This window comes from Cibotium barometz, chromosome 36, assembly GCF_041138505.1.
Source record: "Cibotium barometz isolate CiBa-2024 chromosome 36, ASM4113850v1, whole genome shotgun sequence".
NCBI classification, from domain to species: domain Eukaryota; kingdom Viridiplantae; phylum Streptophyta; class Polypodiopsida; order Cyatheales; family Cibotiaceae; genus Cibotium; species Cibotium barometz.
In genome coordinates, this window is record NC_141081.1 from 5,622,181 (window position 1) to 5,640,345 (window position 18,165).

Consider the following 18,165-nt stretch of genomic DNA (forward strand, 5'->3'; position numbering starts at 1 on the left):
AAGAAAGCCACGCATGAAATCCATTGGCTTCAACATATGCTTGTGTCAGCCAAAGCTACCCTAGACAACACTCATGAGAAGGAGATGGATGCCCTTTGCCTTTAATACCAAACTCAAGAAAGCCACGCATGAAATCCATTGGCTTCAACATATGCTTGTGTCAGCCAAAGCTACCCTAGACAACACTCATGAGAAGGAGATGGATGCCCTTTGCCTTTAATACCAAGCCCTTGAGACCACTAAGGTTGTAGTAGCCCAGCCACATGAAGCCAAAAGAGACCAACTCCTAGACGAGATCAAGCAAGTGAAAGCTGAAGAGGCCCAACTTGTTTGGGTAGCTAACAAATTTTCTAAGGAGTGCAACACTACCCTTGCCCGAAACACATGAAGTCGCTAAAACCCTACGTTAGCTAGAAACATGGTCAACTAATGGGCAAAGATTTCCAAGAGGAGTACAACCTCATAGTTCGCAAAGCGGCTACTAGGAAAGTAGCCCACCAAGATCTCCTCCATGCTGTAAAGAAACCCTGATAGCCAAGGCACATGCTGAAATTAATCACATGCAAAACCTTGCCTTGAATGATACCCCATTGGAAGGGCGTGGCCGATAGAAGCTAAACATGCTTCTTTCATGGGTTACCAACCTTGACACATTGCTAACCATAAGCCAGTCTCCCATGGATACACCCTTATCCTTATTAATTTCACCCTCGTTGCTTCATTTCAACATCTTTTCATCGGACCCTATTTACAACCCCACCTTCCACACCATGTTAGCCTATGTCATCCTCGTGTCTAACCTTGCCACCTGGTATCATCATCAATTCCAACTCTTACTGATCAGGAAGACCATTTCCTTGATATCACGGCACCACTCGGCCTAAACTGATGCATTATGTAGACTCACTTCACTAGGCTATGACAACCATGAAAACCCTTATGCAATGAAGTCTACCTTTTGCCAGCTTAGTAGCATGCTTAATTATAAATACAACCCACTGGGCATCCTCTGACGATATCATGTAATCTACTCTTACCTCAACCAAGCCCTCACCCATTGGAAGAGCCACCATTTAGACCATCCATGTGGTTGACCCACATGATATCTCCATGGATGAGGCACAATAGGCCTTTGCCTTTTTTCACAATGATTATATCCAACATTATATAGAAGAATGGAAATTTGTGAAGTGCTTAAGTGGAAAGCTAAATGTTTTTCATACTAAAATTGGAACTTTATTGTATGAGGGAGAGAATTCTAGATTCTTAGCATCACAACGTATCTTTTTCTATGATTCCTTATACGTTATGCCATCAAGGAATATTACGTATGGTTCCTTGAAGCCCATATCACTCCCATTACTTTCAAGTCTCACTATAACCTATTATGGATGTGGTTGCACATTGCAAGGTAAAACTTACAAATGATATGCAAGCTTCAATGAAGCCAAACATAGGCTCAAAAGAAATTCACATGGCGACACACCCTTTTTCTGCAGCCCACGCCAGACTCGCCACCTTCGCCAAGCTTCTAAGACCTGCTCTGGCAGCAGCGCTGGCATCAAAAGTAAACTGCCAAGTGGCCTCCCCACATCAAAAGTAAACTGCCAAGTGGCCTCCCCACATTAATATCATTTTTTTATTTCTTAAAACTTCAATGATGGCCACCCTCAAGCCTTGATTTCACACCATTTCTCAAAGATACATCGGCCATATCAATAATCTTTTATTTCCCATGCTCCACATACTTCTATCTCAATCCACGATGCCCGCTCATGCTTGGGGACGCCCACACATTCTAGGCCCATCTCTAAATGCCCTGTATACCCCAAAAGAAATCAACCATGCCAGTGTATCACTTTATAATTGAAATCACACTATATTTGAACTCCTATTTACAGAGTACTAACATATCAAGCCCATGTACAGTTTATACATCACTACTTGGATAGCATTCTCCTTGTATAGTAAAATTGGTCGAAACCATCCTCTGATTCCTACATAAGAACACTTTTGATGGCCACTTTAGATGTACTAACAAACACATAGGGAATATTCTATTCTAGTCTAGGGGTAACATAATTAGTGTTGCATGTGATAATTATTTTTAAATTGTGAAACTCTTTCTTGCATTCTCCTAACCACACAAAAATTGCATCCTTCTTAGAGTATATAATGGGAAAAATACATAAGCTAGATGTTGTATTCAATTTTTGCTTTTTTACATCATCATCCCACACATCATATTTCCACAGGGTTTTTTCTTCCTCTTTACTTTTAAATCCTTCATCAACTTTGACCAATTATTCAAGGCCTAGATAATTTGGAAGAAATCTCATTCCCATTTGTAAAATGGGATCATGGCCAAAATTTTATCAAAACCCCCTCATGTGACATATCATTGGAAAGATCTTGAAGAGTAGAATCTAGATCTACAATCTCTGACAAATTCAGAGTTTACATGTTTAAGATATATCCAAGATTAAATGGAGTGATTGATTACCAAAATATGAGGTTTTTCCCAAATTATCTAATATTGACTTAATTCCATAGACTTGCCTAAACCCATGGGTTAGCTTGCCCCCTCCACTAGGCTGATGTAGCTGAACAGTGTGAACTCACACATTCATAATTGAAATTCCCTTTTTCTGAAGCACACACTTAAGTAGAAAATAAAGCTCACACATGCACTTCAACATTTCTTTTCAACATAAAAGTTACTAGACTGAATTAACTTAAATATGTTCAATATATCCTCGTAAAAAAAAGTATGCACTACTTAGTCCGAACACTCTCTAGGACCACTATGTCAACTAGAGAAGCTCATAAGTCTTGTCTTTGAATTGAACAATTGTACCAAAATCTAGGGAGCTGCTTCTGACAACCATACCACTCCCAACGTAAAAACATTGTAGCTAAAAAAATGAGAAAATAACATTTGAGTAATCTAGGGTGGTTACTATATAAAAACCTTATATAACACATTTGTTCATCAAGGGATAAACCCACCCCTATCTACAGATTTTTATAATATCTTGATACATTCTTTCTAGATTTCTATAATCTAGATACATCCCGTATGATGGCACCCAATGTTTGAGTCATGATCTTGAGCTAAGTATTTTATTTGTTATTCATTCAAATCTTGAATATGTTGAATTTGTGATCTTTTGATGAGTTATTTGGTTGGGTAATCTATTTCTTGCAAGTTTATATTTTCTCTATTTATCCACGTCTAGTTTTAAGAATTCTGACTTTGCAGCCATTACTAAAATATAGAGAGAAGAGAGATCATGCATAGGTTTTAAGCTTATGGATATGCATAAATATCTTATAGAAATTATACATAATTGTAAACTTTAAGCATATTCTTATGCATAACCTCTTTATACAAAATCGCTTCTAGCATCTCTCTCATCTTCTTCAAATCCTCTCCTTCTCTTTCCCTATGTGTTCTTCTATACTCTCCAATCTCGGTCTCCCTCTTCTCTACCATATCTCCTTCTGGCTAATGAAAACATAATTTTTTTATATTCTTCTTATTGGTCAATAATTATAACTTATACATAAGCGCTATATGCTTTATGCATAAATCTCTAAGCTTACTTATACATAATGAAAGACAAAGAAAAAAAGCTCATCCTCCTCCACCACCCTACCTTGTTCTTCTTCTAAATATAATTAAAAAAAAGAAAAAGGAGAAAAATAAGAAAAATAATGCCCCGTCCTCGTTATCATCTCCTAAATATAACAGAAGCTTAATTAATAATAATAATAATAATAATAATAAATTATTCTAAAAGTGAAAAAGTGAAAAAGTAAAATATTAAATTACTCGTAAAAAAATGAAAAGCTTAATGGACCAAGTGTTTGAAGGAGAAGAAGCTATAAAAATAATTGATAATTTTAAAAAACAAATACGCATCTTTGTTAGGTTATTAACAAGCGTAATGGTATTAGGATTCACTAGGTTCTAGCATCAAAGCTTTGGAACATATGAAAATTTTATGTTGTCAAATAGATTAAAACTAAGAAAGGAAAAAAAACATTCACCATCTTTTGGATTAGATATTTAGATCTTTATCTATTGCCCTACATGGTTGCTTGCTAAGTTATCTACAACAAGGAAAGGCAAAACATTATTCAAATGAATCGTAAAAGGAGGAGATCAATCTTAATTTTGTGGCTTAAAAAATGTAGGCATCAAGCATCACTTTGCAAGGATGTGATATTGATGTTGTAAAGACCTATTTAAGGGATGCTACAAGATGCTTCCTAGAGACCCAAATTGTTGTAATGTAGCATGTTATTTTTAATTTTATAGGATTATACAAAGCTAGTATGTGCTAATTATTTGAGTATTAGTTACAATAACAAACGATCATGAAATATAATTTTCTAGGTAACTAAAGGTATTTCAATAATCCCAAAGAAAAGGAAGGGTACCATATAACGAGAATAGTTAATATCATTGCAGAAGCTAAATACTAGTATTTTTAAAAAAAAGAGGGTTGTGATGGCTTCACATTTCTTTTCACTTGCTAGTGGTTAAAAATGCTAGTGATGCAACCTATATTATCACACAAAATAAAAGATAAGTTGAAAGAATATATGTAAAAAAAATTAAAGGATTTTAAGATAAGAAAGAAAGGTTTAAACAATATGTATTTATCATACTTAACATATGTGATTTAGCTTTTTAAAAGATGTTAGAGGGTTTGGCCATTCAATGATGGCCACTCCAATGATAAGAAAGAAAGGTTTAAACAATATGTATTTATCATACTTAACATATGTGATTTAGCTTTTTAAAAGATGTTAGAGGGTTTGGCCATTCAATGATGGCCACTCCAATCCAAAAATTGCTTGGTGCAACCTTTGTATGAGAATTTTCCACTTTAAATAAGAAGAGGAATATCCATTGCTTACTTCAACAAACCATTTGTTTGAATTTAGTGTGTGGCATCTTTTCTAATTAATCTCATGTAAAAACACACAATAATCTGGATAAAAACTATTGTAAATGATTAAGCATGATTTATCTTATGAGCTAGCACTTTGAATAATTTTCCATTTCACAATGCTATACTTCTTTAAGAAGTTCATACCATCATACATGAGAGGATGAAGAAGAGTTTTGGGTCCCAAATTATATTAGCAATTTTGTCATATGGTCTTGCACTCAAAAGATCTTGGCCACGCTTTGGATGAAAACTATTAAATAATATGTCCGAACCATCACCTAAGAACATCGACACCCAACGTTAATGCCTGAAAATTTGATGAGATGCACCCAATAGCATATGTCACACTATAACCTATACGGAGATCCTGTAGACAATGTCAAGAAGAGTGGATTGCGAGACATTGATAGTTTGCGTGATTGTTTTTGGAGAAAAATAATTACCCGCGACTCTCAAGTTTCAACGTTTTTGGAAGGTTTTGTGCTAAATAACACATGTTCTAAATATGTAGCTTTTGTAATGTTTCTTGGACGGTATATTGTAGATAAAGCTAGTTGTAGGCTCGGGTGCAAAAGTTGTATTGAAGCTAAAGGATATGCATAATGTTCATATTTCTAATGGACATTGTGGATGCCCATCTGTTTCTCATGCCCGTTGTGGATAGGATATGCATATTCATATTTCTAATGGACATCATGGATCCGGATGCACATATGTTTCTCATGGCCATTGTGGATACATACATTCATTTCTCATAGACATTGTGGACACTACCTCTCTCAAAGGTGAGTGTGCAAGTGACATAATTGCACTAAGACATATTAACATGCACATCATTCAAGGCATTTCTCATGGGTGCTAGAGATTTTGCATCCATCTTCACATGGGTGAGTGGATCTTTGATGGGTGTGGGGATCGTGCCCATGAGCCCATGTGAAAGGTTCATGCGTTTACATTTCACATATATGCTCCGATGGTTGATGGCAGAATTCAATGCTGAGTGAAGATGGAAACATGATGTGTCGAGCTCTTATTGCAGAGCCACCATGGGGGGCTACCAATAAAAAGTGGACGGCTGACTTGAATGGAGTGAAAATAATTGGCTAGATTGATGTGATGGGACTTAAAAACCTGAAGGATTCAGCATCCAAACTGTTACTCGCAAAAGACATGTAAAAGGTAAGCACGTCGATAATTAGAGTGCTAATCACGATTCTATCGACCTGAGCGCATCGATCATTAGAGTGATAATCACTATTTGGACCTAAGCACGTCGATCATTAGAGTGCTAATCACGATTCTATCGACCTGAGCGCCTCGATCATTAGAGTGCTAATCACTATTCTATCGACCTGAGCACGTCGATCATTAGAGTGCTAATCACTATTCTATCGCCCTGAGCACGTCGATCATTAGAGTGCTGATCACTATTCTAGTAAGGATATAAATGTATGCTGAGAGGAGGAGCTGAGCTGCATGCATGAGGTAGCCATATACTCCCCTCGTAGCCAGCTGCTGCTAACATGGATAGGTTTGCCATCCTTCTTCTCCTAAGCCTACGCCTTCTGGCCTTGGAGAGAGTTCATTCAAGTGTGACTGTCACCAACGCGTCTGACAAATTAGTCCTTCTGATTCCTTTTCAGCAAGCTGGAGCAGCTATGAGTATGGTGGCAAGCCCTGCTGCAGCCCCGAGCACTGCCGGCGGGACTGTTCCTGCGGCCATTGGGCAGCTTCCGGCACCTGTTGCGCCGCTCTCTCCACCTGCTGGGCAGCTCCCGCCACCTGTTGCGCCGCTTGCGCCACCAGTCGGGCAGCTCCCGCCACCCGTTGGCCAGTCCGGGCTTGTGCTGCAGCCAATGACTTCTCTCCAATTGTCCACCGAGGAGCTGGGCTTCTACGTCCAGAACCCATCCTCCAGCAACCCACCTGTCCCTGTCTCCATCCCTGATGGCTCCTCCGCTCAGTTCGTCGACGGAGCTACGCCCGGCACCGTCGATTTATACACGGTCGTGCGCGGAAGCCTTCTCGCACAAAATCTCTAAAGCCTCGCTCTCCTAGTGAGTGTTGGAGAAGATAATGCATGGGCGCCGGTCGTGGGCGGTGGAGATCCTTACTACATCCCTAAGCCTTGGCTGTCTCTCTTTTTATCCTATCCTAACATACAACCATGTACTTAAAAGCTAAGATGATTCCTTAATTCTAAGATGACCATGTGTGCCACCATGAACTTCTTGATTTATTTCATTAAGTTGGAGGAGTTTAATAAATTTTTAACCTTAGTTTTAAGCCAAAAAGTGCATGCAAACTATTTACTTAGGCTGTTGAGCAAAAAAAAAATATGTTATGGTTGGCCTCTCAATGTTACCCGGTGTAAGAATGTTGGCATACTAGCCTCTCAATGTTGCCACATGTGTCTCCCTTTTTTGTGAGATTCCTTTATATATACATATATATAATCTCTCCTTGGCTTTTAGCACCTCTCTCTATTCACACGCCCTTTATATCTATGCCTTTTTTGCTTGAGTTTCACTTTGCAAGCTTTTGGTGCACTGGTAAATTTGTGTAATTGTTGGCAAGCTTGGTTGGTGAATTTTCATCACTAACGAATATTTTCTTGCTACAAAATTCAATTTGAGAGTTCAATATTGATGTTAGTTGAGTTTTGAATTAATGATACTAAGAATTCACCCTTAGATCCCCTTTTTAGGCCGAAACAAGTGCCAAGGCCTCACAAGGAGTTTTTGATCATTCTCTACATAGGAAAAGAAAAGTATTCACTATATAATTTCCTAGGAAAAGTGAAAACTAGAGAAAACGGAACACTTACTAGATAGCTTAACTAGGAAATGTGTATGATTTCATTGCATAGGAAAACTTACCTTTGTTAAAAATGTTTTCCTACATAGGAAAATTACCTTTGTTAGAAACATTTTCCTACATAGGAAAATTTACCTATGTCAGAGACATTTTCCTACATAAGAAAGATAACCTATGTTGGATGTTTACATAGGACAAATTATGCTTGTTAAGAATATTTCCTAGTTATGCTATCTAGTAAGTGTTCCAATTTCCCTAGTTTGCACTTTTCCTAGATACGTTCATCTCTACCTAAGGAATTATCTAGTGAACACCTTTTTTCTTTCTATATGGAGGATTAAAAAAATCTCCTTGTAACATATATAGTAAAAACTACCTACATATAGACCGAAGCTACCTAGACAAAGCTTGATTATTTCTCCTTTACAATTTATTATGTACGCAATTATATTAACAATTTGCCTATCGAAAGAGTTGTGATACTTCCATAACTATAAGACATTGTATTCATTATGTACTAGATCAAACTATCCACACTAAAAAAAGAGCATTATATATATATATGTATATATATATGCACATGCGCGCGCGCACACACACACACACATATATATGTATGTGTATATATATATATATATGTATGTATGTATGTATGTATGTATACATACATACATACATACTTACATACATACATTATATGTATGTATACATACATATAATATATATGTATACATACATACATACATATTATATGTATACATATTATATGTATACATACATATAATATGTATGTATGTATGTATGTATGTATGTATACATACATACATATAATGTATGTAAGTATGTATGTATGTATGTATGTATACATACATACATTATATGTATGTATGTAAGTATGTATGTATGTATACATACATACATACATACATACATACATATAATGTGTACATACATACATGCATACATACATACATACTTACATACATACATATAATGTATGTATGTATGTACATACATGCATACATACATACATACATACATACATATAATGTATGTATGTATGTACATACATGCATACATACATATAATGTATGTAAGTATGTATGTATACATACATTACATTATATGTATGTATGTACATACATACATACATATAATGTATGTATGTGTGTACATACATACATACATACATATAATGTATGTATGTATGTACATACATACATACATACATATATATATATATGTATGTGTATATATATATATATATATATATATGTATGTATGTATGTATGTATATGTATGTATGTATGTATGTATGTATGTATGTATGTATGAAGCATGTGAGCCTCCCTTTCCTCCTCCTCCTCCTCCTCCTAAGTAAGAGTGTGGATTCAAGAGCCACCATGAGGCAAGCTAGACATATGTCATCGCGTGTCCAAGATTATTTGTGACTGAATCCTTCACAAGAGCACACTTTCAAGTACATGTCTATATAGATACACAATCAACCCCTTTCTCTACACAACTCATCAGTTAGACTTTAGAGGCTTCCCTTCAATCCAAGAAGACAAAATCTACCCTTCTACACCTCCAATTGATTAACCCAAATACACAACTGACTTTGTCAAACACTGTTGACTCAAAATTAAAGCTATCTAACTCAGCTTTGATTCTATACTAATAGAGAATTTCACTCACAATTGATTCCTCTCAACAAATTCCATCAAGACAACACAAATAAAGCACTAGAGCATAAAACCTCATCAATCCAACTCATAGGATTGATGAGGTTTTATGCTCTAGTGCTTTATTTGTGTTGTCTTGATGGAATTTGTTGAATCAAATACGACGATTGCTGACTCAAAATTAAAGCTATCTCACTCAGTTTTGATTCTATACTAATAGAGAATTTCACTCACAATTGATTCCTCTCAACAAATTCCATCAAGACAACACAAATAAAGCACTAGAGCATAAAACCTCATCAATCCAACTCATAGGATTAAAATTCACACTCAATCTATTTGCATATAGATGAAATCGAGCCAATCTCAACAACCTTGAGACATGGGGTTTAAACAAAAGAGAAGAAGAACCAAAAACCTAAGAGATCATAAGTGTATCCTAGCAAAACAACTCTTCAAACTTATGTCTTCATCTTAATAGGTACAAACATCAATGGAATGTGCAGCCACTTTCTGCAAGTGTTCATCTTCAAGCACAGAAAGGAATAATTGAGCAAGCCCTCAATTGATCCAAGTTCTAACAGAGTTGCACTCTAGGAGATCCTAGGGCATCTCAACCTCCTTAAAAAAGATCCTCTGCTTCCTTTTTCACCCTCTGCTCTGGACAAACCCAAGCCTCCTCACACTACTCTCGTGTCTTCTTCCAAACAATCATTATCGCCTCAATGACCTTCGACCCACAAAAATAGAACACACAAAGCACTTTCCTAACAAGCTTTTTTTTTTAAGTTTTCTCCAAATGTTGGCTCTTTACCCCTATCTCGGCTATCCCTATCCCATGCATGCAAAAGCTCCTCCTTTTCTATAAAAAGTCTGATCATCAGGTCAGATCATAGCCTCTCCTTTTCTTAACTAAAACTGGCAATAGATACTTCTATTTTTAGGTGACCATGAAAAAGCCTCTTATTTCTATGGTTCTAATCATGTCCAATGGGGTTATTCTCATTTCTGAGGGGGCAAGCACGTGTCACTCCTCACTCTTGCAAAGTTGGTCACCATCGAAGATTGTAATGTACAAGCCAAAGGCCCAATTTTGAGAGGGCTCTCTAAGGCCATGACACATTGAAAACCAGGAGAATGGCACCTCAGGGAGGGTCACTCATAAATATGTAAACATAGCACGTGAGTTCAACAGAATGTATTTTTAAAATCCTTATTTTACATATTTTTTACATACAAAAGGGTACAATTTAAAGGAGGTATTCACAGATTGAATAGAAAAAGGGTGCATTTTATTCATGAAAAATTCATAGGTAAGGGGTTTTTTTAATAGGCCTTGAACACACGTGCTATAAAGGGTTTACATATACTGCCCCCCCTCCCCTCAATGAGAATGGCACACACATTGTAACCAAACATGCTCTGATGGTGATGAAACTTTGCAAGTGTGTATATGTGGATCCCACCCTCATTCTTGCAAAGTTTGTTCACCCAAATCAAAGAACATTTGGTTGCAATGTGCAAGACAAAGGCCTAATTACCCTCACTCTTACAAAGTTTGGTCACCATCGGAGCACATTTGGTTACAAGGTACAAGAAAAAGGCCCAATTTTGAGGGGGCTCTCTAAGGTTAAGATACATTGAAAATCGGGCAAATGGCACATGCACATTGTAACCAAATGTGCTCCAATGGTGACCAAGCTTTGTAAGTGTGTATATGTGGATTCTTACAAAGTTTGGTCACCATCAGAGCACATTTGTTGGTTGCAATGTGTGAGCCAAAGACCCGATTTTAAGAGGGTTCTCTAAGGCCATGACACATTGAAAACCGGGCAATGGCACACACACTACATCCAAATGTGATTTGATAGTGACCAAAGTTTCAAAGAGTGTATATATGTGGACTCCAACCTCACTCTTACTATCGGAGCACATTTGGTTGCAATGTGTGAGCCAAAGGCCCAATTTCAAGGAGGCTCTTTAAGGCCATGACACATTAAAAAATAGCCAAATGGCATGCACACTGCATCCAAATGTGCTCCGATGTGGTGACCAAACTTTGCAAGAGTGTGTGTATGTGGACCCCAACCTCACTCTTAAAAATTTTGGTCACTATATGGATAGATTTGGTTACAATGTGCGAGCCAATGGCCCAATTTTGAGAGGGCTCTCTAAGGCCACAACACATTGTAAACTGGGCAAATGGCAAATGGGCTCTCTAAGGCCACAACACATTGTAAACTGGGCAAATGGCAAACACATTGTATCTAGATGGGCTCCAATGGGTGAGACCAAACTTTGCAAGAGTGTATATATGGACCCCACTCTCGCTATTAAAAAGTCTAGTCACACAATCAAAGAACATTTGGTTGTAATGTGCAGGCTAAAGTGCCATCAAACAAATAGAGGCCACAAGAGACAAAATATAAGGTGAAAGAAAAAGACATGTTTGGCTAAGTTTGTGCATGTGAATGTTTGTGTCTTTTATATGTAGATACATGTGAGTGTGCATGTGATTGCATGTGCATTATGTAGGTGCATGTGAGTGAATGTGCGTGTGTGTGTGTGTGTGTGTGTGTGTGTGTGTGTGTGTGCACGCGTAGTTTGTGTGCATGTGTGCCTAGGAGAGAGAGGGAGAGAGAGAAATGATACACTTCTAAGGAACTAAAATGGGATGATGTATAAATAAAAGAGAATAATACATAGGACAAATTATGAAAGTACAACATAAGGGTGCTAGCCCAAGTACTCTAAGCTTAGCCACCCTACAACAATAAAAAAATATCATATAATGACTACAAAAGTAGCTAGTAATGTAGCTACTCTAGGTTTAGTCATTGCCACTATCCAAATCTAGCTAATCTGGATCATCATCTCTACCTTGTTGCCAAGGAGCCGCAATGACTCATGCAACAATAGTAGAACCCTGCCGTGTAGAGTCCACCCTAGGTGCATGTGGTATTAAACATGTCTGTACCGCTCTTCAAGAGCCCTCTGGGCCTCTATGTCTCATGATGTCCACGTAGTCTCGCCTATCTCTCTGGCCAAAGAGTGAAGTTGTCATGCACACGTGTCTCCCACTCATCAACACGTGTAATATACTCAATAGTCATGACTCAATGTTGATAAATCTTGACTGATGTGCCACTAGGACTAGCACTGCCCCAACACGCTCAAGTGGCATGCACATGCTCTCCTCTAGAACAGTATACAGCTGCTCAAACTCTGTCTTGCTCCACTCCAACTCTGTTGGATCCTTAAAGCCCTCTGGGAGGGTCTCAATGCTTGACTCATGAGCAATAGCCAGCAAGTCCTCTCGCGTCCATGTGAGAGACCGGCCTCCCTATCTATGGATCAATCTCATTGTTGTACTTGGAAAAAGGTCATCAATACTCAAAACTCAAAAGGTAGCTAGGTCAATGTCATATCTATAGACTAGGCATCTAGCTCATCGCACCAGCTCTAACTCTGCTGGAGGGAGATGCAAGTGAGGTGGAAGGAGTGACCACATTCTAGTGTGTATGCCCCTATCACATCAAGGGGATCAAAACAAATTGAACACTCTCCCTTGAATAGAATCTATGGGGATTGTGTAGTAAATGGTCGTCGTGCTAGGATCTCCGATGCAGGCTGAGGATATAGAGCAAGATAAGGGTCACTACTATACACACTCCTTGACTCTGAGAAATCTATCTACCGAAAAATGTTCTTAGCTCTATGCTCGGCTATGCAATACCTTGTGACCCCCTCATAGAGCCTCTCTCTCTACTCCCCCATCTATGCTCTTATCTACTCCATCTCTAACCTCATATGCTGGACCTTTGTAGTGTGACACTGCCCCTGATAATGTTGGCTCCGTAGTGGAATGTGCAGGTGGTGTCTACATTAAAGATAAAACACAAATAAGAATTTGATAAATTTATGAATAAAATGCTCTTTAAATTCACCTTTCCGGAGAAAAATAATAATGTAGGGTTGAATATTCAAAATGGCTGATTGAGAGTTTTTTTATATAAAAGGAATTGAGCTAATGAAAAATTAAGAGGCATGACATGGGCGGTCACGATCAATCACGAGGCAGACACATTGGTGACCTTTTGTACTGCAGGCGGTTGGGAGTCAAGTAGTAGCCACCCGCATCTGATATTGTCAGAAATAATTGGTGGGATTATGCCCGAACCATCGGATCGATCAGAGAGATTTAAGCGTGTGTTAGTCTCAGAGATTAACCCTAACCCTTTTGGGTGTGTGCAGGCCACGCAGAGGAAGGTCGAGACAGGAAGGGAGAGGTGTTCTGAGGGTGAGCTTTGATCATGGCCAAGAAGGCTGTGCTGGTGGGATGCAACTACCCTGGGACCAAAGCAGAGCTCCATGGATGCATCAACGACGTGAATCGCATCCACAAGAGCCTCCTGAATCGCTTCGGTTTCCATGAATCGGACATCACCATCCTCATCGACACCGATCGCCGCTTCACTCAGCCCACGGGCGCCAACATCAAACGCGCTCTCAACAAGCTCGTGTCCGACGCCCAGCCCGGCGATATCCTCTTCTTCCACTACAGTGGCCATGGTGTCCGCCTGCCGGCCGAGACTGGGGAAATCGATGACACCGGCTATGACGAATGTATTGTCCCCTGTGACATGAACCTCATCACTGGTAATGTGCTCATCTCGGATCGCTAGATCTGGTTTGGTTTCCTTCTGCATGTGGATTGATAGATCCGGGCTTGCTTTCCTACCCTCCTGTGCTTTTTTGGGTTGCTTTTCTTTCTGGTTTCTTTGCTCTTCCTTGCTCCTATTGTATACCCTTTGTGTGCATTTTTAGGTTGCTTTTCTTGCTTTTTGGGTTGCTTTACTTTTTAAAGGGAAATTTGATGTGCAAGTGCACTTCAAAACATGTGCGCGCGTGGGTGCACACACACACACACAATTACAACGTAACATGCCAAGCGGCCAATAGCGTTGCTTTTGTTGCCTCCATTGTTTACTGTTTGTGCATTGTGTTGCTACACACACACACACACACACACACACACACTCAAAATTTACAATGTAAAACGCCAAGCGACAACAGCGTTGCTTTTCTTGCCTCCATGGTATACTGTTTGTGCATTTTGTGTTACTTTTCCTTCCCTCAGGTCTCCTTTATTAGCGTTTTTTTGGCCTGCTTCTCTTGTCTCCAAGATTCCATGATGTACATTTTGTGCTTTTTTGGTTGTTTTTCTTGCATTCATTTTTTTGGCACGTATGTATTTCATGTCTTGAATAAATCTTTGACTCATTCATATATCTTTGATATATTTTACCTTTACCCTTGCCTTTGTGGTTCACTTTTGAGTAGGTTTGTTGGGCTCTCATGGTGCATTTCTGATTCTTTCCTGTTATGCTTTTCTTGCTATGATGGTTGTACCTGGTGTCCCATCTTGTGGTCATGGCGCAAGCGTTGTTCCGTTTAAATCATACCATCGTGTTGCACTTTTGGTCCATGTATTGGTTTTTCTTTGCTTGCCTGTTGGTATGTTCTTGTAAATGCTTTCATACCCTCATAGTGCATTTGTGTTCTACATCCAGTCTGCTTTTTCTTTTCCTTATCATGCCATTTTCTAATCTGGACATGGGTTTGGTTCGAACTTCCTCCTTGGCATTGCTATGATGGTACATATTTATTTGGTGCAGAGTTCTTGCAATCATGGTGTACTTCCATTCATAATTTGTTTTCTTTTCTATTTCTAACTCCGTAGGTTGCCTCCTTGCCCAAGTTTTTCATCAGGTTGCTTCTTTGCCTCCTTTTGGCCGAGTCATTATCCACACGATTGTTAACATAGTACAACAGATTTGATTGTTTGCTCTCCCTTGGTGCTTTCTTTTCTAGGTAGAAAATGGTTGGTTAGCATTTCAGATGACTTCTCCTATCTGGGGGTTGCTTTCATCTTTCTTGGTCAGTTTACCATCAGTACATTCTTGGATATCAAAAGATTTATAGTAATGGAGAGTTGGAGAAGGAAAGAGAAGATGAAATAGATGGATGGACACAGATAGGCAGCTTTTTTTAATTGTTTATTGTGTTGGGGGGGGGGGGGGTGAGAGAAAGGGGTAGGAAGTTGTGTTAATTATACTTCATTGGGATGCAAAATTCAGATGATGACTTCAGAGAAATTGTGGACAAAGTGCCGCCTGGTGTAACATTGACCTTAATATCAGATTCATGTCACAGCGGGGGCCTTGTCAAAAATGCTAAAGAGCAGATTGGAGAAAGCTCCCAGCATGGTGCAAGTACTGGGAAGCAGGAGGTTGGGTTCAGAGAGGTGTTAAGAGATTTTGTTTCTGACAAGATTCATGGAGCACTTCAGGACCGTGGCATTAGCCTGCCTGCTTTAGGTCATGGACATGGCCATTATCATCGTTTCAGGGAACACGATGAGTTTTACCAGCGTGTCTCCTATGAGGGGGAGGGGCACGCAAAGAGTAGAGCTCTTCCAATTTCAACACTCCTGGAGATTTTGAAACAGAAGACGGGGAAGGATGACCTTGATCTGGGCACCATCCGGCCCACTCTTTTTGACATGTTTGGGGAAGATTCGAGCTGTAAAGTGAAGAAGTTTGTCAAGGTCTTGCTGCAGAGTATGCACAATGATGAGGGAAATGGGAGCGGACATCATGGTCTGGTGGGTGCAGTTGGTGCTTTGGCTCAGGAGTTTTTGAAACATAAGCTTGATGAGGTTGACAACACAGACGAATACTTGAAACCCGCACTGAAGATGTCAGTCCCAGATCATGGCCAAGCATATGCTGGGGCAAAGGTTCCAGGATCTAGAGATATGGGGATATTGGTCAGTGGCTGTCAATCCAGTGAGACTTCAGCTGATGCCAATCCGACTGGAAAGGCGAGCGAGGCATACGGAGCTATGAGCAATGCAGTCCAGGTTCTGCTTTCTGAGCATGATGGGCCAATCAACAATCATGAGCTAGTCACCAGATTGAGACAGATTTTGAAGAAGCAAGGCTTCTCCCAGCATCCGGGACTGTATTGCACAGATGAGAATGCGAGGGCTCTTTTTATATGTTAAGAGTGTGGAGGTACAATGGTGGCTTTTTAGTTTGACTATTTGCATATGAGCTTTCTAGGGCTTGCTTATTGGATGAATTGTTACGTAGTGTAGACTTGGTGCATCAGCTTAATTGCTGCATTGAGTTGTGTTCAAGAAAACAGTCATGTAGTCTGGACATGGATTTGCCTTTTGCTTGTGGAAAGTATGTTTTTGAAAGTGGCTTGGTTTTTCTTCTTTGTTCAGCATGGGGCAAAATCACTAATAAAAAGCAATTATAAAAAATGAGTGGTTTTTAGGCTTGCCTTTGAAAAAAGGTAGGTCATAGTGGTACGTGTAATATTTGCTTAGGGACTAATATAGATTGTCCATCTCTCTCTCTCTCTCTAAAAGAAATGCCCTCTTGAAGAGAGCTCTCATTTCTTATACGCATTGTTGAAATCTCTCGCCATTGGGTTGAAGAGGAAATGGAAGTTTCCTTCAAGTATTTTGCTTCATACATTTGTCAAATTACAACTGTAACTCTTTCCTTGTCCAATCAACTTGAAGTGAATCTTTGCAAAATTGAACAGCACATAGGATGAAGCATACTCATCTTTTCTTGCTGGGTGGGGTTTCAAGAAACAGGGTTTGAATGCCTATGAACATATTGCATTTTGAAGGGGGAGAGAGAGAGAGAGAGAGAGGTGCAGTGTGCAATGTGGAGTTTGCATGTAGCCACTATTGCTATACATTTAAAGAGATTGACAGGAAGATGCAATGTGCAATGTGGAGTTTGCATGTAGCCACTATTGCTATACATTTGGTATTTAAATGTGAGCCATAGCTTATCTCCATGAACCTTACTATAAGTTTACCACTTTAATTAAATGAAAGCCGGAGTTGGTGGTGTTGCATGTTTACATAATTGCACTTATATTGTAAGGAGGAGGTCCGCTCATTACATGGAGTAGACAACAGGAGTGTTGGTCACCATCTTATGCTTATAAGCTTAGGTTCCAAGCTCAACATATGAACTTGTCCATGAACCTATGCTTACCACCACATTACAAACCATCACTACTCAAATATGTTTTTCTTCGAAACATTCTTTGACTTCATTGGTATGAGAATGTCCACTATATACATGTAGATAGTCCATGTAGCAAAACTATTACAAAATTTTCCACCAAGAGAGCATAGCCATGGTTAAGAGTTTCATAATTTCATGTAATAATTCTCTTCGAACAACCACCAAAACATAGCATCATGCAATACACACTCCTCGTGAAGTGCGTATATCAATAGCATCCCAATTGAGCATTATATTGGCCTCCAAACATTGAATCTTAAAACATTACAGCAAGCATATTCACTATTACATGGCTCGATTCTCCCCATCGGATGCATTTAACAAGTGCTCATATTTGTCCGATATGTGGGTGGGCTTGCCATGTAGCTTCATCTTGAGGTAATCCCTTCCATTTAACAAGGTATTTGCGCAAGAACGATTGCGAAGTACCCTTTTTCTCATGCCCAACACTCTCTCGGGAATATAATCCAATATACCATCATTCATGGGAGGTAGCTCATCCAAGACTTGCACTTCCGGCCCAACATATGCCTTCAAATGAGACACATGAAACACATTATGAATTCTTGTAGTAGATGA

At 39.1% G+C, this 18,165-nt stretch overlaps 2 protein-coding genes across 4 annotated transcripts; both read left to right on the forward strand.

Annotated features, from left to right (window-relative positions):
• Window positions 1-6,451: 6,451 nt before the first annotated feature.
• Window positions 6,452-7,100, forward strand: LOC147617436 (uncharacterized). Its single transcript, XM_086775405.1, has one exon. It carries the CDS (start codon window positions 6,488-6,490, stop codon window positions 7,004-7,006), a length of 519 nt encoding a protein of 172 aa, XP_086631531.1. The 5' UTR covers window positions 6,452-6,487; the 3' UTR covers window positions 7,007-7,100.
• A 6,391-nt stretch (window positions 7,101-13,491) lies between these two features.
• Window positions 13,492-16,889, forward strand: LOC147617437 (metacaspase-5-like). Of its 3 annotated transcripts, XM_086775703.1 has the most exons (3): window positions 13,492-13,628; window positions 13,721-14,125; window positions 15,607-16,889. In XM_086775703.1, exons 2-3 carry the CDS (start codon window positions 13,780-13,782, stop codon window positions 16,533-16,535), a joined length of 1,275 nt encoding a protein of 424 aa, XP_086631829.1. In that variant the 5' UTR covers window positions 13,492-13,628; window positions 13,721-13,779; the 3' UTR covers window positions 16,536-16,889. The 3 variants fall into 3 exon arrangements, with proteins under 3 accessions (XP_086631829.1, XP_086631828.1, XP_086631830.1); XM_086775702.1 differs by lacking the exon at window positions 13,492-13,628 and having other exon boundaries at window positions 13,635-14,125; XM_086775704.1 differs by lacking the exon at window positions 13,492-13,628 and having other exon boundaries at window positions 13,635-14,125; window positions 15,670-16,889.
• Window positions 16,890-18,165: the final 1,276 nt, after the last annotated feature.

Coding starts and splice junctions, on each gene's coding strand:
- LOC147617436 (XM_086775405.1), top strand. CDS start 6,488: ATGGATAGGTTTGCCATCCTTCTTCTCCTAAGCCTACGCCTTCTGGCC.
- LOC147617437 (XM_086775703.1), top strand. CDS start 13,780: ATGGCCAAGAAGGCTGTGCTGGTGGGATGCAACTACCCTGGGACCAAA. Junction 14,126..15,606: donor TGACATGAACCTCATCACTG/GTAATGTGCTCA, acceptor TGCAAAATTCAG/ATGATGACTTCAGAGAAATT.